At 41.5% G+C, this 23,934-nt stretch overlaps 1 protein-coding gene across 3 annotated transcripts in view; it reads left to right on the top strand.

Moving 5' to 3' along the window:
• Positions 1-4,798: 4,798 nt before the first annotated feature.
• Positions 4,799-23,934, top strand: part of LOC118366007 (diacylglycerol kinase delta-like) — a 120,557-nt gene continuing 101,421 nt past the window's right edge. For all 3 annotated transcript variants that reach the window (XM_035748301.2, XM_035748302.2, XM_035748300.2), the window contains exons 1-2: positions 4,799-4,965; positions 15,179-15,289. In XM_035748301.2, coding sequence (XP_035604194.1) covers positions 4,831-4,965; positions 15,179-15,289 — 246 coding nt within the window. In that variant the 5' untranslated portion in view covers positions 4,799-4,830. The remainder of the gene's footprint in view (positions 4,966-15,178; positions 15,290-23,934) is intronic.

Raw genomic sequence — 23,934 nt, 5'->3', positions numbered from 1 at the left:
TGCTTTGTGCCAGAGAGCTGTCTTGTGAGAACAATGATTCCGATATAGTCTTGCTGTGTACATCTGATGCAAACACATTCCATAGATTTTTTTTTGTCACCCTAACATAACAAATAATTAATATGTCACGTAGAGTAGGCCAGAAGGCTAAACTGAATAACCTAACCTCTATCAAAATAAAAAGATGGCGGAACCGCAAAAGTTATTCTGTGCAAAGGTGTTTATTTACAAGTGAATTCCGGAACAAAAAACAACAGTACTGCCATCAACATCTCCCTTATGGGACAGCTTAAAAACAATGCTGCCCCATCCACAGCTCAATCCAAAATGCCCTCCTATGACTGAAAGAGAGGCTCCTTTTGTAGGGCTAGCCCCTCCCCTCAGAACAATTAACCCTAATTAATTAATCAATTAACAATACAAACCTACATTTTCCATGAACTAAACATATTAAAGGATATACATTGCAACACGGTTTTAAACAATATCACAACATAACATTTACAACATTACATCACTACTGAAAATATCTTTCAATATGCCCATATGCATTAATGAGCCATTTGGGACAGGCACTATAAAGCCAACCCAATTCCCTTAGCTCGGGTCCTTTTCCAGCATACCCGGAAGCTACAGAAATGGAGAGAGAGGAACAGAACAAACAAACAATGCGCTCATCCACAATATTGATAAGTATAATAATTATTGTATCTCTCAAATATGAACATTGACAAGTGTGAAATGCATGCACCAAGACAGAAGTTAATTTGTGTGTCGACCCACATTGTTAACTTATCTTATAATGGCGCAGGGAGGAGTGATGAATATGTGTGTGCGTTAAAGAACCAAATGCTGCCCGCGGCCAGTGACGGACTTCTACGTCACATAATATAAACAAACTGATATAGCATATTTCGAACTGACACTTACTGAGTCTGGCTTTAATGTTTCATTTTTGTTGTTATTCTGTAATACTACTAGCCACCTAGCAATTTTAAGAAGTTGGCTTTAGCTAGCCCATATACTGTAGGTTCCCAATCTCCCAACCTCATAACTAGCTACCAAGAAACAATTTCAAGCTATCAAACAAGTTATAGTAGCTAGCTTGTCTAACTGTCTTAGCTGGCATGCCTGCTGGCAAGGTTGGAAGACTTTAGAAAAGCAAGCAATTACTAAATGTACTGAATAAGACTCACATTCCTTTCAATCTTTTACCCAGATTTGAGCACAGATGCAGAGAAGCATATTTAGTTTTTTTTCATTTCGCAAGTCAGGATGATACAGACAGCTCAAGAGGTATGCTTATTATGCAGAAAAATATATACAGTTGAAGTCGGATGTTTACATACACCTTAGCTAAATACATTTACACTCAGTCTCACAATTCCAGACATTTAATCCTAGTAAAACAATCCCTGTCAGTTAGGATCACCACTTTATTTTAAGAATGTGAAATGTCAGAATAATAGTAGAGAATATGATTTATTTCAGCTTTTATTTCTTTCATCACATTTCCAGTGGGTCAGAAGTTTACATACACTCAATTAGTTTTTGGTAGCATTGGCCTTGTTTTTCTTGGGTCAAACAATTTGGGTAGCCTTCCACAAGCTTCCCACAATAAGTTGGGTGAATTTTGGCTCATTCCTCCTGAGCTGGTGTAACTGAGTCAGGTTTGAAGGCATCCTTACTTGCACACTCTTTTTCAGTTCTGCCCACAAATGTTCTATAGGTTTGAGGTCAGTGTGCCTAAACGTAGACTGAGGTCACAAGACGCAGGCCTCCTTATTTTGCCTAGAATTTCTAATGGAATGATCTGCCTATCCATGTGAGAGATGCAGACTCAGCCTCGACCTTTAATTCTTTACTGAAGACTCATCTCTTCAGTGGGTCCTATGATTGAGTGTAGTATGGCCCAGGGTTGTGAAGGTGAACGGCAAGGCACTGGAGCGATGAACTGCCCTTGCTGTCTCTGCCTGGCTGGCTCCCCTCTCTCCACTGGGATTCTCTGCCTCTGACCCTATTACAGGGGCTGAGTCACTGGCTTACTAGTGCTCTTCCATACCGTCCCTGTGAGGGGTGCATCACTTGAATGGGATGAGTCACGGACATAATCTTCCTGTCTGTTTTTGCGCCCCCTCTTGCTTGTGCGGTGGAGGAGATCTTCATGGGCTATACTCAGCGTTGTCTCAGTTTAGTAAATTGGTGGTCTGTTGATAGGGATGTGGGGGCTGAGCTTTGGCAAAGTGTGTGGGGTTATATCCTGCCTGGTTGGCCCTGTCCGGGGGTATCGTCTGACAGGGCAACAGTGTCCCCCGACCCACCCGTCTCAGTCTCCAGTATCTATGCTGCAATAGTCTCTGTGCCGGGGGGCTAGGGTCAGTCTGTTATATCTGGTGTAATTGTCCTGTCTTATCTGGTGTCCTGTGTGAATTTTAGTATTCTCCCTCTAATTCTCTCTCTCTCCCTCCCCTCCCGGAGGACCTAAGCCCTAGGATCATGCCTCAGGACTACCTGGCCTGAGGATTCCTGGCAATCCCCAGTTCACCTGGTCATGCTGCTGCTCTAGTTTCAAATGTTCTGCTTGTGGCAATGGAACCCTGACCTGTTCACCGGACCTGCTGTCTGCCGCACCTGCTGTCTTGACCTCTGAATGCTCGGCTATGAAAAGTCAACTGACATTTACTCTAGGTTGCACCCCCTACAACTACTGTGATTATTATTTGACCCTGATGGTCATCTATGAACGTTTGAACATATTAAAAAACAATCTGGCCTTAAGAGAAAGGAGCGAGGGAGCGAGAGATGGAAGGCTGTCACACTGAAAGCTTTTAGGAGCTGTGCTCTTCAGCTGGGGCCCAGTTTTCAAACTCTTCCTCTCTTTTCCCACTTCATACTCTGGAACCAGAGACCACTTCATTCACGCTGGCTCCATAATGAGTTCAAGACACCTGAGAAACTTGAACCCTACAAACAATGGGACGACAAACAAAAGGCATTATGTAACCTGAACACCTACACCCAGCGAGTGACCTTGTTTCTCACACCATGATGTACATGTACAATTAGATGTACACTTTGTTTAATGGCCTTCCGTCTTCTTTGACCCTCCTTTTATTAGCTGCATTGTACATGTCAGCATTGAGAATTACTAATGACTGCTTCCTGGTGCCCTGTATTCCCAATGCGGAAATGATTGATGGATAAAGGATGTGATTCATTCAACCGCGACTGCTCCTCGGTTACATTTTTATTGCTGACCAGTGTCATTGATATGTAACAGTTTGACCTATAAAAGTTTAATAAATTATTATTTACTTGAGAGAAGGCTAAATATAATCCATTCTGCACTTCTTCTATATGCTTTATTGAAACTATCCTCACATTCAATATAGTTGCCTGGTTTGGCTCACTCGCATGGGTAAGCCATAATACACTGGAGAGAGTTGTACAAGTCAGTGGAAAGATAGACTTTTGATTACTCCCACTGAGACATATCCCACTGGGCACAAACTGGTTGAATCAATGTTTTTTGCACATAATGTCAACAACAAAAATTCAGTCTTACCACTTCTGATGCCGCTGAATCAACGTGGAAAAGTGATTTGATTTGTAAAAAGTCAACAACGTAAAATAATTCTGTGACTTTTAACCTAAATCATGGTTCAAAGTTTTGTTGATTTCACTCGGAATTCATGTTAGTTGACAACTCCATCAAGTGTCAATCAAAACTAGACTTGAACTGATGGCTGTGCCGGTGTGGATCTGAGACATCTAAAAATGTTCACCATAAAAATTCACCTTTATTGTAAAATATTCCATGCATCATTGCATTTTCAGACTTATGTGTGATAGCTTATTATTCGTAATGTGATGCGTAAATTGGATAGTCATAATTTAACTCAATTATTGTTTGCAAAAAAGACTGTTCAATGCATCGCTGAGCGCTTACACTCTTAGAAAAAAAGGTTCCAAAAGGGTTCTGTCGCTGTCCCCATATGAGAACCCTTTTTGGTTCAAGATATAAATATTCTGTGGAAAGGGTTCTACATGGAATCCAAAAGGGTTCTTTCTACCTGGAACCAAAATGGTTTATTCAAAGGGTTATCCTATGGTTCCCAATGTGTTTAGAAAAGGCAACATGTTGTGCAAAGAAAAAAGAAACGTATCTGATATAGCCTATAGCTTAGGTATACTCTATGCTATACACTCTTAGAAAAAAAGGCACCTTTTTTTCTAAGAGTCTACAGCACATAGTATGGCGTAGAGTTCGTTCAATTAGGTTGACAATTTTCATAGCCTAACTAAAAGACATATTAGAGTATTTTCATTGTATTCTCTTTACAGCAATAGCCATTTGCTTTCCAAACGATGTTTTTACAACGATTGTATTTTGAAATATGCAATATATTTCCACTGACAGGAGCAAAAATGTTGTGCTATCCCGGAGCACGAGTACAGGACATCAATAAGCTGCTCCCAAACATTTCAAACCAGCATCAGGAAATTGAGTCAGTCTGTCATAATTAATGTGGGATTCAATTGCATTATGAAGTGCAGCTCAGAACATATTCATTTGAAAGAGCTGATTGGGTCACGAATTGACACCAACTTCATACAAGCGCATTTTCGTAATCTTTCCTTCTCCTCGCCGCCTCTCCTTGATTACCTTTGACCCTTTTCCAAAAGAAGGCGAGAGGAGCAGGAGGATGCATGAGTTGAGAAAAACCCCGAGTGGTGCTGCTTTGCCCTGTCTTGACCACAAGGGGGTGCTAATTCCTCTTGACTCCACCTTCCACTCATTGTATATATCATTCCCTGGGGGCGAATGATATGGCGGTGGCAGTCCGAGTCGAGGCCACGGCAAGATGCCTGGATGAATCTTCGGATAGTGAACCAGAGCAGGAACATGGATCTCCGCAGAAATTAATACGCAAAGTTTCCACATCGGGTCAGATACGAAGCAAGGTAACCTGTAATTGCATTGGTAATATTGCAATTCAAAGCCAAAGGCGACCATACTTTTCGGTAGCTGTTCTCTCCATCCGCTATGCTAATTTTCTAGCTTTGCGAGGCCAAATGGGAAACACCGCTCTTTCCTGTCTCTCTACATCCGCGAGATGGCGAGTAGGGTCCCCGGACAGGTCTCGCTTGCGCTAGCTGGAACTATAATAGCTAGAGCTCTCGATATCAGTAACGTTACTGTACTATCATCAGCACCACACCTAACGGTATCATTACTGAGTGTTGATAAATCGTAACGTTAGCTAACATTCATCAAAACCTTAATCTATTTTAACTTAAAATATATTAAATCCGTGGATTACTGCGGCTAAATAGCTCCATATGTGAATGGCCAGCTGTTTCATAGCAATATGATACTCCTCGATTCTGTTGGCCAGCTCTAGCTCGTTTTTGCTTCTAACTACTATCGCAATTGATTCATTCGGCATCTCGTTTGATATTCATAACTATCTATACGTTTTCAGGAGTACTTATCTGCCAAGAAATATGTTGTAATATACAATATTGTACATTGGAGACAGGCTATGTTTTGGCTAATGATTTTCCTTTCAAGAGTGATTTCACATATAGGCCCCTTTTTAAAAAACAACCGATTTCAGTCCTCTTTAAAGTGAACTCTGAGAAGAAGAAAAAACAAGCTAAATAACAGTTGTCGTTGTATTCACACTGCCCTTGCCTTTGAAAGAGGACTAAACTGTTTTGCAACTTCACTTCACCTATTTTGTGGGCCGAGTCCTATTTGCGTTCACATTGCTGTATTTGGAAAGAAAGGAACCAATATATTCTCTGGGTTTATACAAAGCATAGGACGAGCCATTCCATCAGAATGTGTTGTCAGTTGGCTGGCAGAAACCTGGTCTCAGAGCATTTCGTATTATTCTGTACGTAAATCCGTTAGCTAGGCTAGGATTTAGGGTTAAGTTAAGGAGTTAGTTAAATGGTTAAGTTTTGGTTAGGGGAAGGGTTGCAGTTAAGGGACGGGTTAGCTAACATGCTAAGTTGCAAAGTAGCTAAAACATAGTAAGTAGTTAATTAGTTAAAATGCTAAAGTTGTCTGTGTAGTATCTGGGATCTACATCTGTTTATATTAGTTACTGTGCTGTTACTAAGCAGTAATGCATTACGCCAGTGTTACGTTACTACATTTAATAGGAAATGCACATGCACACTGGGGTGCCGGGAACTGTAGAGCATGAGGGGTTTTGACTAAACGAAAACTAACTGTACTCCCGTCTCCTGCCTGGTCATTTCTCCACAACACAAATATTACAGTCTGTGATGAGATTTGAGCTCGCAACCTTTGTTGCTGGACGTTCGTGTTATACGCCCGCCCATCCACCCTGTCTTATGTAAGCGTACCAAACACAACATATCATACTAATTTGCGTGTTCTGGATTTACGTTTACTACGTTACGTCTATGACACCAGGTGCGACAGCTAGATATATTATTATATATTAGATATACCTACTTACATTTTGAAAGCTAACAGATTTGAGTTAAAAGATGACACATTAATTGTAGTCAGAAAATATTATTAACATGTCAATATTATTGGTAACATAATAAATAAAAGAAGAATAATTGCAGATGAAAAACATTAATTCCACGTCTATTCAATGTTGGTTCAATGTAATTTAATTGAAATTATTCAACCAGTGTGTGCCCAGTGGGAATGCTGTAATTCAACCGAGACTCTGAGCATTTTGTATTATTCTTTACCTAAATCCAAGCTGCTCCATTTATTATGTTATGTTTTGTATGGTATGTATTAATGTGGGAATGTCCATCGTCCATTTCTTATGATATGTTACGAAATCCATTTAGTTGTGGATAGCTGGCTAACATTAGCTAGGCTAGGGATTAGGGTTCAAGTCCTGTAAAATTTTATTTGTCACATGCCGAATACAACAACATTACCGTGAAATGCTTACTTACCAACAATGCATAATAATGCTAAAGAAAAAATAGTAACACAATAAAAAAGGAATAACGAGGCTATATAGAAGGGGTACAATGTGTAGGGCTTCAGGGTAGTCAAGGTAATATCTACATGTAGGTATGAGTAACGTGACTATGCATAGATAATAAACACAGAGTAGCAGCAGCGTTCAGTGCATTCAGAAAGTATTCAGACTAGGTTTGCACAGCTTGGGGAATATTCAGAGGTGGACACATCCCATAGGAATATTTGGGAAGAAACGGAAATATATGCAAATTAATATTAATACCATTTAAATGTAGATGTTTTTTGCAATGGATATACTTACCATATCATATGGAGACAGAAACATAAACCTTTTACCTTATCATAAGTAGACATAATTGAAAATTATTAAATCCTTCCAATAGAAATTTAAAAAACTATTTAGTTACGAACTTGAATGAAATGAGTTGACTCTTCACATGGGAGGATTTCACTGAACAACAAAAGAAAGGGAATATTGAATGATTCCCAATGATCCATCGTATCTCCCAAAAACGTTTTCAACATACATCTATAAAATAGTCTAGATAGTCTAGAAACTAAAGCTTTGGTTGTCTTCCTCTCAAGCTTCCATTGCTTCTCCCTGGACTTCCGCTTCTCCCTGGACCTCCTCAAAGTCCACCTCTTGAACATCAGACTCTGAGGCTCTGAGGCTTCATCTTCACGGTCACTTTCCAATCTTGTTGAGGATGGCTCGTTGTCAGGCTCAAAAAGCCTCAAATTTGCTACTAATTTTTCAACCCTTGTATTGGTCAAGCCTGTTGCGTGCTTTGGTGTGTGTGTTCCCAAACAAGAAACAGTTGCGCTCTAAGGCGGCTGATGTTGGTGGGATTTAGAGGATGATGGAGGCAACAGGGGAAAGAGCCTCAGATCCACAAAGTCCCTTCCACCAGGTGGCTGATGAGATATGTTGGCATGGCTGCCATATTGCATCACCATCCCAAAGCCCTTGCTTGGACGTGTACTTCGCCAGACTGCCAATAACCATGCCCTCATCCAGGCCAAGGTGGCATGACCAAGGTAGTGATGACCTTGTTGATCTCTGCACCAGACAGGATGTTCTTGCCAGCATACATGTACGCTGCGGCGTGTATTGACTTCAGGCAGAAGTCTTCACGCTTTTTGATGTATTTCAAAACTTCAGTTTCCTCTGCTTGGCGCAACAGTGAAGTGGGCAGGGCAGTACAGATTTCTTCTCTTACATCTGCAAGCAGAGTCTGAACATCAGACAGGATGGTCTCCCTGCTGGGCAGCTTCAATGTGGTGCTCTTATTCTTCTCACTTTGCTTGGTGAGGTAGATTGGTGCTTGATGATCCTTCATATATGGTTGAAGTCGGAAGATTACATACACTTAGGTTGGAGTCATTAAAACTAGTTTTTTAACCACTCCACAAATTTCTTGTTAATGTCCCTTTGATATGATAGTCTTGAACGGAGCTTATTCAGTTTATTCTTCAGTGATTGCACGTTAGCCAGTAGAACAGAGGGTAAAGGCAGATTATCCACTTGCCGAAGCAGTCTCGCCAGGCGTCCGGCTTGTCGACCTCTGTAGCGGCGTCTCCTCTTCTTACGAATTATGTGAATTTAGGTCTGGTCCGGGAAGAGCTGTATATCCTTCACATCCGACTCATTAAAGAAAAGGTCCTCGTCCAGTTGGAGGTGCTTAATTGCTGTTCTGATGTCCAGAAGTGCTTTTCGGTCATAGGAAACGATGGCGGAAACATTATGTACAAAAGAACGTTTAAAACGGAGCATAAAAGGCGGTAGCCCGTTCCTGTAGGTTCATGCTCTACAACATCCGCAGAGTACGACCCTGCCTCACACAGGAAGCGGCGCAGGTCCTAATCCAGGCACTTGTCATCTCCCGTCTGGATTACTGCAACTCGCTGTTGGCTGGGCTCCCTGCCTGTGCCATTAAACCCCTACAACTCATCCAGAACGCCGCAGCCCGTCTGGTGTTCAACCTTCCCAAGTTCTCTCACGTCACCCCGCTCCTCCGCTCTCTCCACTGGCTTCCAGTTGAAGCTCGCATCCGCTACAAGACCATGGTGCTTGCCTACGGAGCTGTGAGGGGAACGGCACCTCAGTAACTCCAGGCTCTGATCAGTCCCTACACCCAAACAAGGGCACTGCGTTCATCCACCTCTGGCCTGCTCGCCTCCCTACCACTGAGGAAGTACAGTTCCCGCTCAGCCCAGTCAAAACTGTTCGCTGCTCTGGCTCCCCAATGGTGGAACACACTCCCTCACGACACCAGGACAGCGGAGTCAATCACCACCTTCCGGAGACACCTGAAACCCCACCTCTTTAAGGAATACCTAGGATAGGATAAAGTAATCCCCCCCCTTAAAAGATTTAGATGCACTATTGTAAAGTGGCTGTTCCACTGGATGTCATAAGGTGAATGCACCAATTTGTAAGTCGCTCTGGATAAGAGCGTCTGCTAAATGACTTAAATGTAAATGTAAATGTAATAAAAACACACAAAATAGCACAATTGGTCAGGAGCCCGTAAAACGGTGCCCATCCCCTCCGGTGCCATCCATTCACCAGGGTTAGAGTTAGAGTTAGGTTGAAGGTTAGGGAAAGGGTTAGCTAAAAGGGTTAACAAAAAAAGTCTAAAATCAGGAAAATAGTATTGTCAGCTGGGCTGGATGCTGTGCGAGTACAAACCTACTTATTGTTAAAAGAAACACAAAAACGAACTACGCTGTTGAACTCGTCATCAATTTTCTCTATTCCGGAGGACATAAAACAATATAGAGGTAAGATAGATTTTGAGACATGACATCTATTAGCAATTGCGGAGGCTCCAGAGACTTGTGGATGCCAAATCGAGCTCCGTACCACATCACCGTGTGCCTCTCAAATTGTGTAACAATGCGGAGGGCTTTTATAGGTCTGTTTAGCTCTGCATTTACATGATTGGTTGACGGTAGATGTGGGAGGGAGGTTTTGTATAAATGCAAACTCACTTCCTTGACAACTTCCTTCACAACAGCTCTGCGAAGCACAAGAAATACGATGCCTCATGTCTACCAAATTCATCAAAGTATTCGCGTTCCGGTGGAAGTCATTCACTGTCAATGGAGCAGTTCGCAATGCTACGTTGGGGGTGCCTCATTAGGCTGCGGGGCGTTCTGTGTACCCCATGCGGTTAATATTTTCAACTTTTGCATTGCTTTGCTGTGTGGTGGTACAAACGGAAGTACACACATAGACTCCAACTAGGTAGCTTTTAGCTAGTTGAAAAGCGAAGCACGTGCGTCAAGTACGGAAATCTTGCCAAACAAAACGCTTATGCATCTGGTCGACATCGGGCATGAATGCTCTGACTTCTGCGGAGACCGCATCACAGTAAATGCTGTACGGCCGCAGCAGATGTCAGATTGACCATGCAGAGACATAATGCCTCTTGAGTAAATCTGAGCTGAAGATCTTTTTTCAGGCTGTTCCGTTAAACAACTAGAGCCTACTGTATGCACATGTTGTAATCACACTTCAAATCTTAATTGGTTCATTTCAAACTGTAATTTTTTGAGGCGCAGCCATAAACTAGTTTTGTACAATGGCAAGTGGTGGGGTTGATAAAACCCACATTTTAGGATTTTAGCAAGACCTAAACGAGATCATAACCGCCATCGATAAGAGCCAATACTGTGCAGACGTATTCATCGACCTGGCCAAGTCTTTCGACTCTGTCAATCACCACATTCTTATGTGCAGACTCAACAGCCTTGGTTTCTCAAATGACTGCCTCGCCTGGTTCACCAACTACTTCTCTGATAGAGTTCAGTGTGTCAAATCAGAGGGTCTGCTGTCCGGACCTCTGGCAGTCTCTATGGGGGTGCCACAGGGTTCAATTCTCGGGCCGACTCTCTTCTCTGTATACATCAATGATGTCGCTCTTGCTGCTGGTGATTCTCTGATCCACCTTTACGCAGATGACACCATTCTGTATACTTCTGGCCCTTCTTTGGACACTGTGTTAACAACCCTCCAGGCAAGCTTCAATGCCATACAACTCTCCTTCCGTGGCCTCCAACTGCTCTTAAATGCAAGTAAAACTAAATGCATGCTCTTCACCTGATCGCTGCCCGCACCTGCCCGCCTGTACAGTATCACTACTCTGGACGGTTCTGACTTAGAATATGTGGACAACTACAAATACCTAGGTGTCTGGTTAGACTGTAAACTCTCCTTCCAGACTCACATTAAGCATCTCCAATCAAAAGTTAAATCTAGAATTGGCTTCCTGTTTCACAACAAAGCATCCTTCACTCATGCTGCCAAACATACCCTTGCAAAACTGACCATCCTACCGATCCTCGACTTCGGCGATGTCATTTACAAAATAGCCTCCAATACCCTACTCAATAAATTGGATGCAGTCTATTACAGTGCCGTCCGTTTGGTCACCAAAGCCCCATATTACTACCCACCACTGCGACCTGTACGCTCTCGTTGGCTGGCCCTCGCTTCATACTCGTCGCCAAACCCACTGGCTCCGGGTCATCTACAAGACCCTGCTAGGTAAAGCAGATCCTTAATTAAGTAATGGAGTACCGAGATTGAAGCAGTCCACACCAACTACATTCTCATGGAAAACCAGGGGATTGCAGTAAACAAAAACTGTGTCCATCGGGGCTCTTCCTTTTCATGTTTAGCTGGCTCTCATTTCATTGTTGTTGCGCTTCAGTCTTGTTAATTACTTCCTTTTATATTTGTTCCTAAGCTGCTACATTTTGTGTGTACACAACACATTTTTCCTATACTAACCGTTGGTAGCGGAAGGCACACTAACGCCCTGGACCATAGCTAAGCTGTCACCTGCTACCACCCATTGAGCAGCAGTTCCTATTGAAATGAATTTCTAGCCGTGGTGGCAGCTCTGTGCCCATTCTTACAGTCGTATTGGCTACCACAGTATTAGGCTAACTTTCTTGTTAACAAGGAATCATATTCACCTCAGACCTTCAAAGCTTTTTTTACATTTTTTTTTTTAAAGCTATGAAATGATGATAAAGCTGTTATGACTAAGGCTGTGGCGGTCAACCAGTGATTGTCATGCAAATAACTTCAGGTCTCACAGGTATTGGACCATTAATTAACATTAACACGTTTAGTGTCTATCTCCTGGCTTCCACACACAGCCTACAAGCCACTGATACAGACCTTTTGGAACATCTACATCTTAATAAATCCATGTAATATAGCCTACACCATCACAATAAATCCATTATTTATTTTAAACGGGTCTAAAGAAACATGATATGAAGAAAATGTAATCTATTTTATATCTATCTATGTTATATGGCTGTGGGCTATGCTAGTTCATTTAGCAGACAATATTTGCTTAGAATTCCTTGGCATTATTTTATAGTATGAAGAATACAATTGAACATAGCTGAATAAAATAGAAAATGCATTTTCTCCATGCGATTTCGAGGGAGTGTCAGGAGTGTGCAAATGTGGCTATTCTGTGTTGAGCGGTTAACAAAGAAACAGGTTCTCATATGTTTAATTTTGAGTTATTTATGTAACTTTAGTTGTGATACAAAAGTTAAGCTATATGCTTTGATTTAATACATTCTAAGGCTGCATTCGACTCTAATGATTTGAAAGAAGTCGCATGAAAGAAATGCTCTCTCCTTGCTCAGGCTGCATACTTCATTCGTCTCATCACCTACTCCTGTTTATACAAAAAAAAATACAATCATTCAAAATAGGCTACTAAAACATGATTTTGGCCACAGAGATATTTAGCTTATTTTTTATAATAAGCGGAGAGCATCTGTCATCTCCCCGGTGATTTCCCTGTGAGTGCGCACTGTGCATATTCACTATTTATCATTGTTGGGTCAGTGCTACTTAAAAGTTTGTTTTTGGAAAATAATTTCCTCCTCAAGGACGTTCAGAGACTTGTTCCAAAGTCTCACTCCTGCGTTGTCTTGGCTGTGTGCTTAGGGTCGTTGTCCTGTTGGAAGGTGAACCTTCGCCCCAGTCTGAGGTCCTGAGCGCTCTGGAGCAGGTTTTCATCAAGGAACTCTCTGTACTTTTCTCCATTCATTTTTCCCTCATGCAAAGATAGAAGAAACATAGGCCTACTATACGTGCTCAGCCATGCATTGAACTGTCTTTTTTTTTTGCGAACAGTGATTGAGTTGTATTATTAGCCTAAATTATGACTATCCAATCTACTCATCACATTACCAATAGGTCTGCAATTGGTAGTAGGTCTGCAATTACATAGGTCTGCAAATGCGATTATGCATGTAATGCATTATTGTAAAGGTGCATTTTTATGGTAACTGATTTTCCCCAAACTTGAAACTCAGGAGCTGCCGGTTAGGCTAACCCGGTTGTAAAGTGGATTAATGTGCTTAATTTTAAGCAGCACGAGAAAGCTGGATCCTCTTTTAGATAGTGGCCAGTCAAAACTCTCTTTTCACACGCTGGGCATCATTCACAAGTGATAGATAATACATAATTCACAAGTGATAATATTGTCGCCCATCAGACTATTGTTCATTTAATCTGGTCTTTTACATGTATTAAATAATATGTGACATTTTTTAAATATATTTTAGAATGGACTATTTATCATTCACCTGTCAGAAGCTGGGGGGATGATCTATGCATATGAATAGCAAATGGAGGACGCTTTTCCCTTAGTTCATTTTCATGCCAGCCAGGTAGGCTATACTCCTGTTATAAAGTGAAGCAATGTGCTTAATATAATAGGCCTACCCTATTAAGCTGATGGGATCCTCCTCTTTTTAATAGAGGCCATCAAAACTGTTTTCTCACGCAATTGCTTAACCAATAGAAAATTGGGCAACGTGAGCTCATGGTCTCTCATGATGTTTGATTTGATTTTCGAAAGCATATGCATTGATGTCAAAGGGATTAGAGTGCCAATAGAGTGCTGAGTACCAGGCCATTACTGACTGGCATTTAGCACGTTTGGTAGATTATTATTGACCATCAGCAGCATCAAAGCACAGCTTTGGAGTTACCGTTGTGGCGGACTGGCGGTAATACGTCACTGTAACACTGTAGTTATGACTGACTGCTTAGATTTAGATGTATTCAAATCTGGACTTCAAAGCCAGTTCCACTGCTGATTTTCACCTGGGACTGATTTAGACCTGGGATACCAAGTGGGTGAAATTATCAGGTAGAACAGAAAACCAGCAGTACTCTGGACCTCCAGAATCGGATTTGAATATCCCTGCCTTAGGTGATGCTTTACTGCGCAGCACTGCTTTTCAAAGCAGAGGATGACTGTGGAGAGCATGCGGTCAGAGCAAAATGTTGGTTCATCAACAATTCTCTGGTTGCCCCTAATGCTAACATTGGGTGCTCACCCAAAAAGTCCCAATACTCCACTCTCTGACTTTTTCGCATAGATTTAACAATGGTGAGCAACTTCTTCCAGTAACTTTTTCCTATGCATTTAAATCCATGCCATGGAGTTTGGAAGAAGGTTGGAGATTTTGGGACACACCCTATCTTTTTTTGCCGAGTCTCTAATTGGTTAGGTAGAATTCAAGATAGTAGGCCTACCTCCTTCCTACATTCCTACATGACTGTGTGTCTCCGCTCTCCAGCTTTGGCAATGTCTTAATGTCAAGCCCAGTTCAGTGACTCTGCCTCACTGTATTTGTAAGTCGCTCTGGATAAGAGCGTCTGCTAAATGACTTAAATGTAAATGTAAATGTAATATGTAAATCAACCATGGCCAATATTACTGTCCAAACAACCTATATGTCAGAGTAGAGGAGCTAGGCTATGCTATATCTCTGTGCAGAGAGATGATATAACGGTGCTGGTGGTAAGAGTGCTCAGTGCTGCAGGGGTTCGGGTAGCTAAGCTTGGTAGATTAAGGGTGACATCGTTCAGACATTGTGAATGGCTGGCATTGTTAGTGCAGCTCAGGGGATTATACATTCGATTTCACAGACGTTCCCGAGAAAAGGTTGTGTGGTTCATGATGATATTATATTCTTACCTATTTATATAGTCATGGGGTTGATGTTTTGATAAGGCTGCACATTGATGATCCCATGCATCACTTGTGTTTGTGTGTATGTGCATGTACTTTAGTGTGTTTGGGAGGATGGGGACGTCACTGACTAGTCTCCCTACGTTGTCATCCTGTGCAGACGATCCTGAAGGAGGGCAAATTGGTAAAACAGACCAATTCGTTCCAGCGCTGGAAGAGACGCTACTTCAAACTGCGTGGGAGGACTCTGTACTATGCCAAGACTGCCAAGGTTGGTATTAATTTTTACCCTTTATGTATACAGTGAGACATTTTTTGTTGTTTTGGCTCTATTCATTTGAAGATATTTTCACCCATATCGAGTAAACCATTTTAGGGGACCAAAAGTATTGGGACAAATTCATGTAATTGTATTTGTTTTTATTATCTATCCCCACTTCCTGGGGCCAATCAACATTAAGGCAATTATAGAACATTTTAAAAACATTTCACAACACATTAAGTGTCTGCCCTCAGGCCACTACTCTACTACCACATATCTACAATGCAAAATCTGTGTGTGTGTGTGTGTCTCCATAGTCCTCTCTGTTCCATTTTTTATATTTTTTATTTGACCCCTTTTTCTCCCCAAGTCCAATTGTTTTTAATAGCTACTATCTTGTCTCATTGCTACAACTCCCGTGCGGGCTCGGGAGAGACGAAGGTTGAAAAAAGTAATGCGTCCTCCGACACATAACCCAACCAAGCCGCACTGCTTCTTAACACAGCGCGCATCCAACCCGGAAGCCAGCCGCCGCACGCACCAATGTGTTGGAGGAAACACTGTGCACCTGGCAACCTTGGTTGAAAAAAGTAATGCGTCCTCCGACACACAACCCAACCAAGCCGCACTGCTTCTTAACACAGCGCGCATCCAACCCGGAAGCCAGCCGCACCAATGTGTTGGAAGAAACACCGTGCACCTGGCAACCTTGGTTAGCGTGCACTGCACCCGGCCCGCCACAGGAGTCGCTGGTGCGCGATGAGTCAAGGATATCCCTACCGGCCAACCCCTCCCTAACCCGGACGACGCTGGGCCAATTGTGCATCGCCCCACGGACCTCCTGGTCGCGGCCGGTTGCGACAGAGCAGTGCCCTTAACCACTGTGCCACCCGGGAGGCCCCCATAAGGTGTATTTTTATCAGTTTTTTTTACATCAGATTTTACTGGTTGCGTGAGTTACTTGATGTGGAATAGACTTCCATGTAGTCATAGCTCTATGTAGTACTGAAAAACAGCTTCTATCTCAAGGCCATCACACTGTTAAACAGCCATCACTAACACATTAGAGGCTGCTGCCTATAGGCATAGACTAGGAATCACTGGCCACTTTAAGGAATGGAACACTAGTCACTTTAATAATGCTTACATATGTGGAGTTACTCATCTCGTATGTATATACTGCATTTTATACTATTCTACCGTATCTCATTCACTTAATAATGCTTACATATCTTGCATTACTTATCTCATATGTACAGTTGAAGTCGAAGTTTACATACACCTTCGCCAAGCACATTTAAACTTAGTTTTTCTCAATTCCTGACATTTAATCCTAATAAAAATTCCCTGTCTTATGTCAGTTAGGATCACCACTATATTTTAAGAACGTGACAAGTCAGAATAATAGTAGAGAGGGATTTATTTAAGCTTTTATTTCTTTCATCACATTCCCAGTGGGTCAGAAGTTTACGTACACTCAATTAGTATTTGGTAGCATTGCCTTTAAATTGTTTAACTTGGGTCCAACGTTTTGGGTAGCATTCCACAAGCTTTCCACAATAAGTTGGGAGAATTTTGGCCCATTCCTTCTGACAGAGCTGGTGCAACTGAGTCAGGTTTGTAGGCCTCCTTGTTCGCACACACTTTTTCAGTTCTGCCCACATATTTTCTATAGGATTGAGGTCAGGGCTTTGTGATGGCCACTCCAATACCTTGACTTTGTTGTCCTTAAGCCATTTTGCCACAACTTTGGAAGTATGCCTTGGTTCATTGTCCGTTTGGAAGACCCATTTGCGACCAAGCTTTAACTGATGCCTTGATATGTTGCTTAAATATATCCACATACTTTTCCTGCCTCATGAAGCCATCTATTTTGTGAAGTGCACCAGTCCCTTCTGCAGCAAAACACCCCACAACATGATGCTTCCACCCCCGTGTTTCACGGTTGGGACGGTGTTCTTCGGCTTGCAAGCTTCCCCCTTTTTCCCCCAAACATAACGATGGTCCTAATGGCCAAACAGTTCTATTTTTGTTTCATCAGACCAGAGGACATTTCTCCAAAAAGTACGATATTTGTCCCCATGTGCAGTTGCAAACCGTAGTCTGACTATTTTATGGCAGTTTTGGAGCAGTGGCTTCTTCCTTGCTGAGGGGCCTTTCAGGTTATGTTGATATGGGACTTGTTTTACTGTGGATGTAGATATTTTGGTACCGGTTTCCTCCAGCATCTTCACAAGGTCTTTTGCTGCTGTTCTGGGATTGATTTGCACTTTTCGCACCACGGTACGTTCATCTCTAGGAGATAGAACGCATCTCCTTCCTGAGTGGTATGAAGGCTGTTACCTTCAGGCGTTTGGAAATTGCTCCCACCGATGAACCAGACTTGTGGAGGTCTACAATTTATTTCTGAGGTCTTGGCTGATTTATTTTTATTTTCCCATGATGATGTCAAGCAGAGGCACCGAGTTTGAAGGTAGGCCTTGAAATACATCCACAGGTACACCTCCAATTGACTCAAATTATGTCAATTAGCCAATCAGAAGCTTCTAAAGCAATGACATAATTTTCTGGAATTTTCCAAGCTGTTTAAAGGCACAGTCATCTTAGTGTATGTAAACTTCTGACCCATTGGAATTGTGATACAGTGCATTTATAAGTGAAATAATCTGTCTGTAGACAATTGTTGGAAAAATGACTTGTGTCATGCGCAAAGTAGATGTCCTAACCGACTTGCCAAAACTATAGTTTGTTAACAAGAAATTTGTGGAGTGGTTGAAAAAAAAGTTTTAATGATTCCAACCTAAGTGTATGTAAACTTCCGACTTCAACTGTATATACTGTTTTTTTCTATACTATTCTACTGTGTCTTAGTCCGTTCCGCTCTGACATCACTTGTCCATATGTATACAGTCTTAATTCATTCCTACTTAGAATTGTGTTTATTGGGTATATGTCATGTAATTTGTTAGATATTACTGCACAATCGAAGCTAGAAGCACTAGCATTTTGCTACACCTGCAATAACATCTGCTAATCACGTGTATGTGACCAATAAAATGTTATTTTATTTACTGTGTGTCTGCCCATAGTCTGTGCTGGACTTGGGATCTGTGAATAGACCTCTGTTGGCATGTATTGGGTATGCATAGGTGTCTGAGCTGTGTGCTAGTTGTTTTAACAATGCATTCAACATGTCAATTTTAACAATGCATTCAAACAGTGCATTCAACATGTCAATTCTTCTCACAAATACAAGTAGTGATGAAGTCGATCTCTCCTCTACCTTGAGCCAGGAGAGATTGACATGCATATTATTAATTTTTGCTCTCCGTGTACATTTAAGGGCCAGCCGTGCTGCACTGTTCTGGGCCAGTTGTACATACTGTACAGTTGTACAGTTGTACATTACATTCATCGCTCTGGATAAGAGCGTCTGCTAAATGACTTAAATGTAAATGTAAATGTACATTTCCTACGTCCCTCTTTGTGGCACCTGACCACATAACTGGAAAGTAGTCCAGGTGCGACAAATCTAGGGCCTGAAGCACCTACCTTATTGATAGCATTGTTAAGAAGGCTGATCAGCGCTTTATTATGGACAGACCTCTCCCCATCTTAGCTACTGTTGCATCAATATGTTTTGACCAAGACAGTTTACAACCCAAGGTTATACCAAGCAGTTTCGTCTCATCAACTTGTTAAATTTCCACATTATTCATTACAAGATTTAGTTGAGGTTTAGGGTTTAGTGAATGATTTGTCCCAAATACAATGCTTTTAGTTTTTGTAATATTTAGGACTAATTTATTTCTTGCCACCATTCTGAAACTGACTGCAGCTCTTTAAGTGTTGCAGTAATTTCACTTGCTGTAGTAGCTGACGTGTATAGTGTTGAGTTATCAGCATGCATACAATAGACACAGGCTTTACTCAGAGCCAGTGGTAGGTCATTAGTTAAGATTGAAAAAATTAATGAGCCTAGACAGCTGCCCTGGGAAATGCCTGACTACCTGGAGGCCCCACTGAACACACCCTCTGTGTTCTGTTAGACAGGTAACTCTCGATCCACAATATAGCAGGGGATGTAAAGCCATAACACTTATGTTTTTCCAGTAGCAGGCTATGATCGATAATTTCAAAAGCTGCACTGAAGTCTAACACAACAACGACCACAATCTTTTAATCTGCAATTTCTCTCAGCCATTCAGTCATTTGTGACTGTGCCTATTGAATGTCCTTCCCTATTAAGCATGCTGATAGTCTTGTCAATTTGTTTACTGTAAAATAGCATTGTATCTGGTCAAACACAATTTTTTGGTAACAGTCTGGTTGGCTTGAGCCAGTAAGGGGGGCTTTACTATTCTTAGTAGTGATGCACCAATATGACAATTTTGGCCGATATCCGATATTTTCCTTGCCAAAAAAAGCAGATACCGATAACCGATTATTGAAAATTTTAGCGGCCTTTTTAAATATTCTAGTACAGTTAAATAGTTAACACACACACACACATGGACGCAGCGGTCTAAGGCACTGCATCTCAGTGCAAGAGGTGTCACTACAGTCCCTGGTTTGAATCCTGGCTATCACATCCGGCCGTGATCTGGAGTCCTAAAGGGCGGCGCACAATTAGCCCAGCGTCGTCAGGGTTTGGCCGGGATAGGCCGTCATTTTAAATAAGAATTTGTTCTTAACTGACTCGCCAAGTTAAATAAAGCTTACACACACACCGCACTGACCAAAAAGTTATTTTGTTGCCGTTTACGTATGTCCCCATTACCAGTAAAACATAATCAAAACCTATTTCTTTCACTTACTTGCTGTTCTGTTTCGTTGTTAATTTGCTCAGTTGTTTCATTCTCAACCAGGATTTGAATGGAACGCCGTTTGGGTCTTTGCATGTCAAAAAATAAAACATTGACCAGTAGATAACACTATTTGACGTGTCAACTTAGCTCGTTGACCAATCATGGCCTGACTATGAGTTCACATCACATAGTATTTTAACGCATACATAAATTTTTTACATTGTTATTACACAATGATTACACTATCACTTATATTTCATGTCACAACGTACATATGCTATGATGCTGGTAAAATTGTCTCGTGCACCTACAGTGCTGGTCATAAAAAAAGAGTTTGTTTGCATCCATGAGCTAGCTATGTTCTTCCCCAAAAACATAGAAAAACAACAATCTGTTTCAGTAGCTATAGTTAGCTAGCTAGCTAACTATATAGCTAGGCGGCATCATCTTAACTAATAATTTATAAGACTTTGATTAATAGTGACTGGACTTGGTTATGTGTTGTGAAGCTAGCCACAATAAGGATTAGCCCCAATAGTGGACTTTGCGGTTAGCCTTCAAAATAAAATTATGTGATAATTCTACTATTTGTTTTCATTTGCATCACTGTCAATGACATACTTTTATTTTGAAGGCAAACCGCATATTCCACTATTTGTGTCTAATCCTTATTGTGGCTAGCTTCACAACACATAACCAAGTCCAGTCGAGCCTCACTAGCCATATTAAGCTAGCTGGTTGCTTATAACGGTAGATTTGGGCAACAGGGTTAACTTCTTGCGGCGACCCATCCCGGATCCGGTATCGTGACTATGGCTCAAGCTCATTACCATAACGCAAAATGCAAAAAAATATTCTTAGAAATATTTAACCTCCACACATTAACAAGTCCAATAGCTCAAATGAAAGACAAACACCTTGTTCATCTACCCAGCAAGCCAGATTTCTAAAATGTTTTACGGCGAAAACATAGCACATATTTATATTAGACCACCACCGAAACAAAAGACGAGAGGCAGCCATTTTGTCCCAGAAAATATAAAATTATAAAAGCAGGATTAAAAAATAAATCATTCACTAACCTTTTGAAAATCTTCATCAGATGACAGTAATAGTACATGTTACACAATACATTTTTTTATTCAATAATATGCCATTTATATCCATAAATCTCTGTTTACAATGACGACATTTCAAAAAATGCTACTCAAATGTCCGGAGAAATGATGATAGCTCCGACAGATAACAAGCAATAAACATGACTAAATATACATGTTCTACATATAGTTACAAAGATACACTTCTTCTTAATGCAACCGCTGTATTACATTTATTTTTAACGTTACAGAATTCGTTCACTGGCTATACAATGAGACGGCGCTCAGATATTAGCAGTATGTCTCCTCTACGTTTGGAGTCCACAGAAACCCAAAATAACCACATAAATATTCCCTTACCTTTGATGTTCTTCGATCAGAAGACGTAGAAGGAGTCATACTTACCCAATACATCGTTTGGTTTCACGTTGTGTGTCTCTGTATTAGCATATGCTAACAGCTTCAGCTGAAATGCACCCAAAATGACTTCTGGTCCCGCACTCTTGCGCATCAAAACTTCAAATTTACATAGTATATGTCGACTAAACTGGTCAAACTATGTGCAGAATCGAGCTTTATGATGTTTTTAACATGTAAAACAATGATCAGCGCGAACAGACAAACCACCTTCAATTGCTGTTACTTGGAAAAGAACGTGCCCCAAATCGGCTGCGCGCAATAGAGTGCATGTATTTGAGAGTGACACAAACATTTTCGCCCGCCAAACGACGAGGGCTTGCGGGATTCTCACAATGAACGCGCCCATTTGAAAGCAGGCATCGCGCTGAACACATACTGTTCCCAGATCGGTAGCTGCCTGGGAAGGGTGGGGGCGATGACGTCAAAGTTGACCCAACTTTTCTCTTGACAAGAGAGAGTTTGGGAGAAAGGCTGCCCTGAGAGTTCTGCTTTACATACAGACATAATTTAAACGGTTTTAGAAACTTTAGAGTGTTTTCTATTCAATAATAATTATTATATGCATATATTAGCAATTTTGGGAAAACATATTTTCAGTTTACTATGGGCACGCACTTCCTCCAAAGGGGGCAGTATTGAGGCCTAGTCTTAAGAGGTTAAGTAGCTGGCTAGCTATTTATTTTCATTAACTAAAGTTCAATTTCAATAGGCAAAAAACAAGTGGCAACCTAGCTAATACTTACTCACAAGGATTCCTGAATCATTGCTAAGAATAATGAAAATGATTGCAGTTTCTACTGGTCATTGTTTTCAGGCTGATTGTATTGGTGCTAGGCAGGTACCAAGCTAAAACTAGCTACCCCCGAAGTTGTGGTCGAACAAATGATGCTTTATTACCAATGCGGTTTTGTAAACACATCGTTCATGGCCGTTGTTTTCTTGTTTGCATCCCGGCAGTCCTACAATCTAAGCTAGATGCCCTCAATCTCACACAAATTCAATAAGTAAAATTTCAATAATTTCAATAAGCATTTCTCTACAGCTGCCCATGCTTTCCTCCTGGCCACCCCAACCTGGCCAACAGCTCCGCACCCCCCGCAGCTACTTGCCCAAGCCACCGCCAGCTTCTCCTTCACCCAAATCCAGATAGCAGATGTTCTGAAAGAGCTGCAAAACCTGGACCCGTACAAATCAACTGGGCGTTTTGTCACCAAAGCCCCATATACCACCCCCCACTGCGACCTAGTGTGCTGGCCCTCGCCAAATATTTGTCGCCAGAAACACTGGCTCCAGGTCATCTATGAGTCTATGCTAGGTAAAGCTCCGCCTTATCTCAGCTCACTGGTCACCATAGCAGCACCCATCCCAAAGCCAACACCTCCTTTGGCCGCCTTTCCTTCCAGTTCTCTGCTGCCAATGACTGGAACGAACTGCAAAAATCACTGAAGCTAGCTTTAAGCCACAGCTGTCAGAGCAGCTCACAGATCACTGCACCTGTACATAGCCCATCTGTAAATAGCCCACCCAATCTACCTACCTCATCCCCATATTGTTTTTATTTACTTTTTTGCTCTTTTGCAAACCAGTATTTCTACTTGCACAACACCATCTGCTCATCTATCACTCCAGTGTTAATTTGCTAAATTGTAATTACTTTACTACTATGGCCTATTTACTGCCTTACCTCCTCACGCCATTTGCACATACTGTATATAGACTTTCTTTTTTTCTATTGTGTTATTGACTGTACGCTTGTTTATTCCATGTTAAACTCTGTGTTGTTGTTTGTGATGCACTGCTTTGCTTTATCTTGGCCAGAATGCAGTTGTATATGAGAACTTGTTCTCAACTTACCAGCTTACCTGGTTAAATAAAGGTGAAATAAAAATAAATAAAAAAGTGCTACTGTATGTTTTTTTACACGCAAAGACCCAAACAGCGTTCTATAGTATGCATGTTGTGAAGCTAATAGAAGTGACGCTATTACTGTGTAACTCCGGTAGGGCAACATCTGAAAAATAGAGCACTTAGGTAGTGTGTACCAATGCTCGACCAGTCGGCGAAAGCTAACATCACCCATGGCAGAGAACGGTTGATTGTCAAGGGCAATGAATTCCATTATCTTGGCTTTAATGGATTTCGTCTTTTGAGTTGTCTCGCTGAAATGTTCTTTTTTTTCAAATGACTGCTCGACTTGTTGACTGCTCGATCCACATAGTAGACATTGTGGGCTAGGTTATTAATGCTGTATTGCACGTGTAGTGCAACATTTTACGTGGGGTCATTAAGGCATGTACCTACGTTATATAGGTATGCACGTCAGCTTTGA

Source organism: Oncorhynchus keta, chromosome 33, assembly GCF_023373465.1.
Source record: "Oncorhynchus keta strain PuntledgeMale-10-30-2019 chromosome 33, Oket_V2, whole genome shotgun sequence".
In the NCBI taxonomy this organism is placed as follows: domain Eukaryota; kingdom Metazoa; phylum Chordata; class Actinopteri; order Salmoniformes; family Salmonidae; genus Oncorhynchus; species Oncorhynchus keta.
Note: the sequence above shows the minus strand (reverse complement) of the source record. Positions and strands in the feature narration are given on the sequence as shown.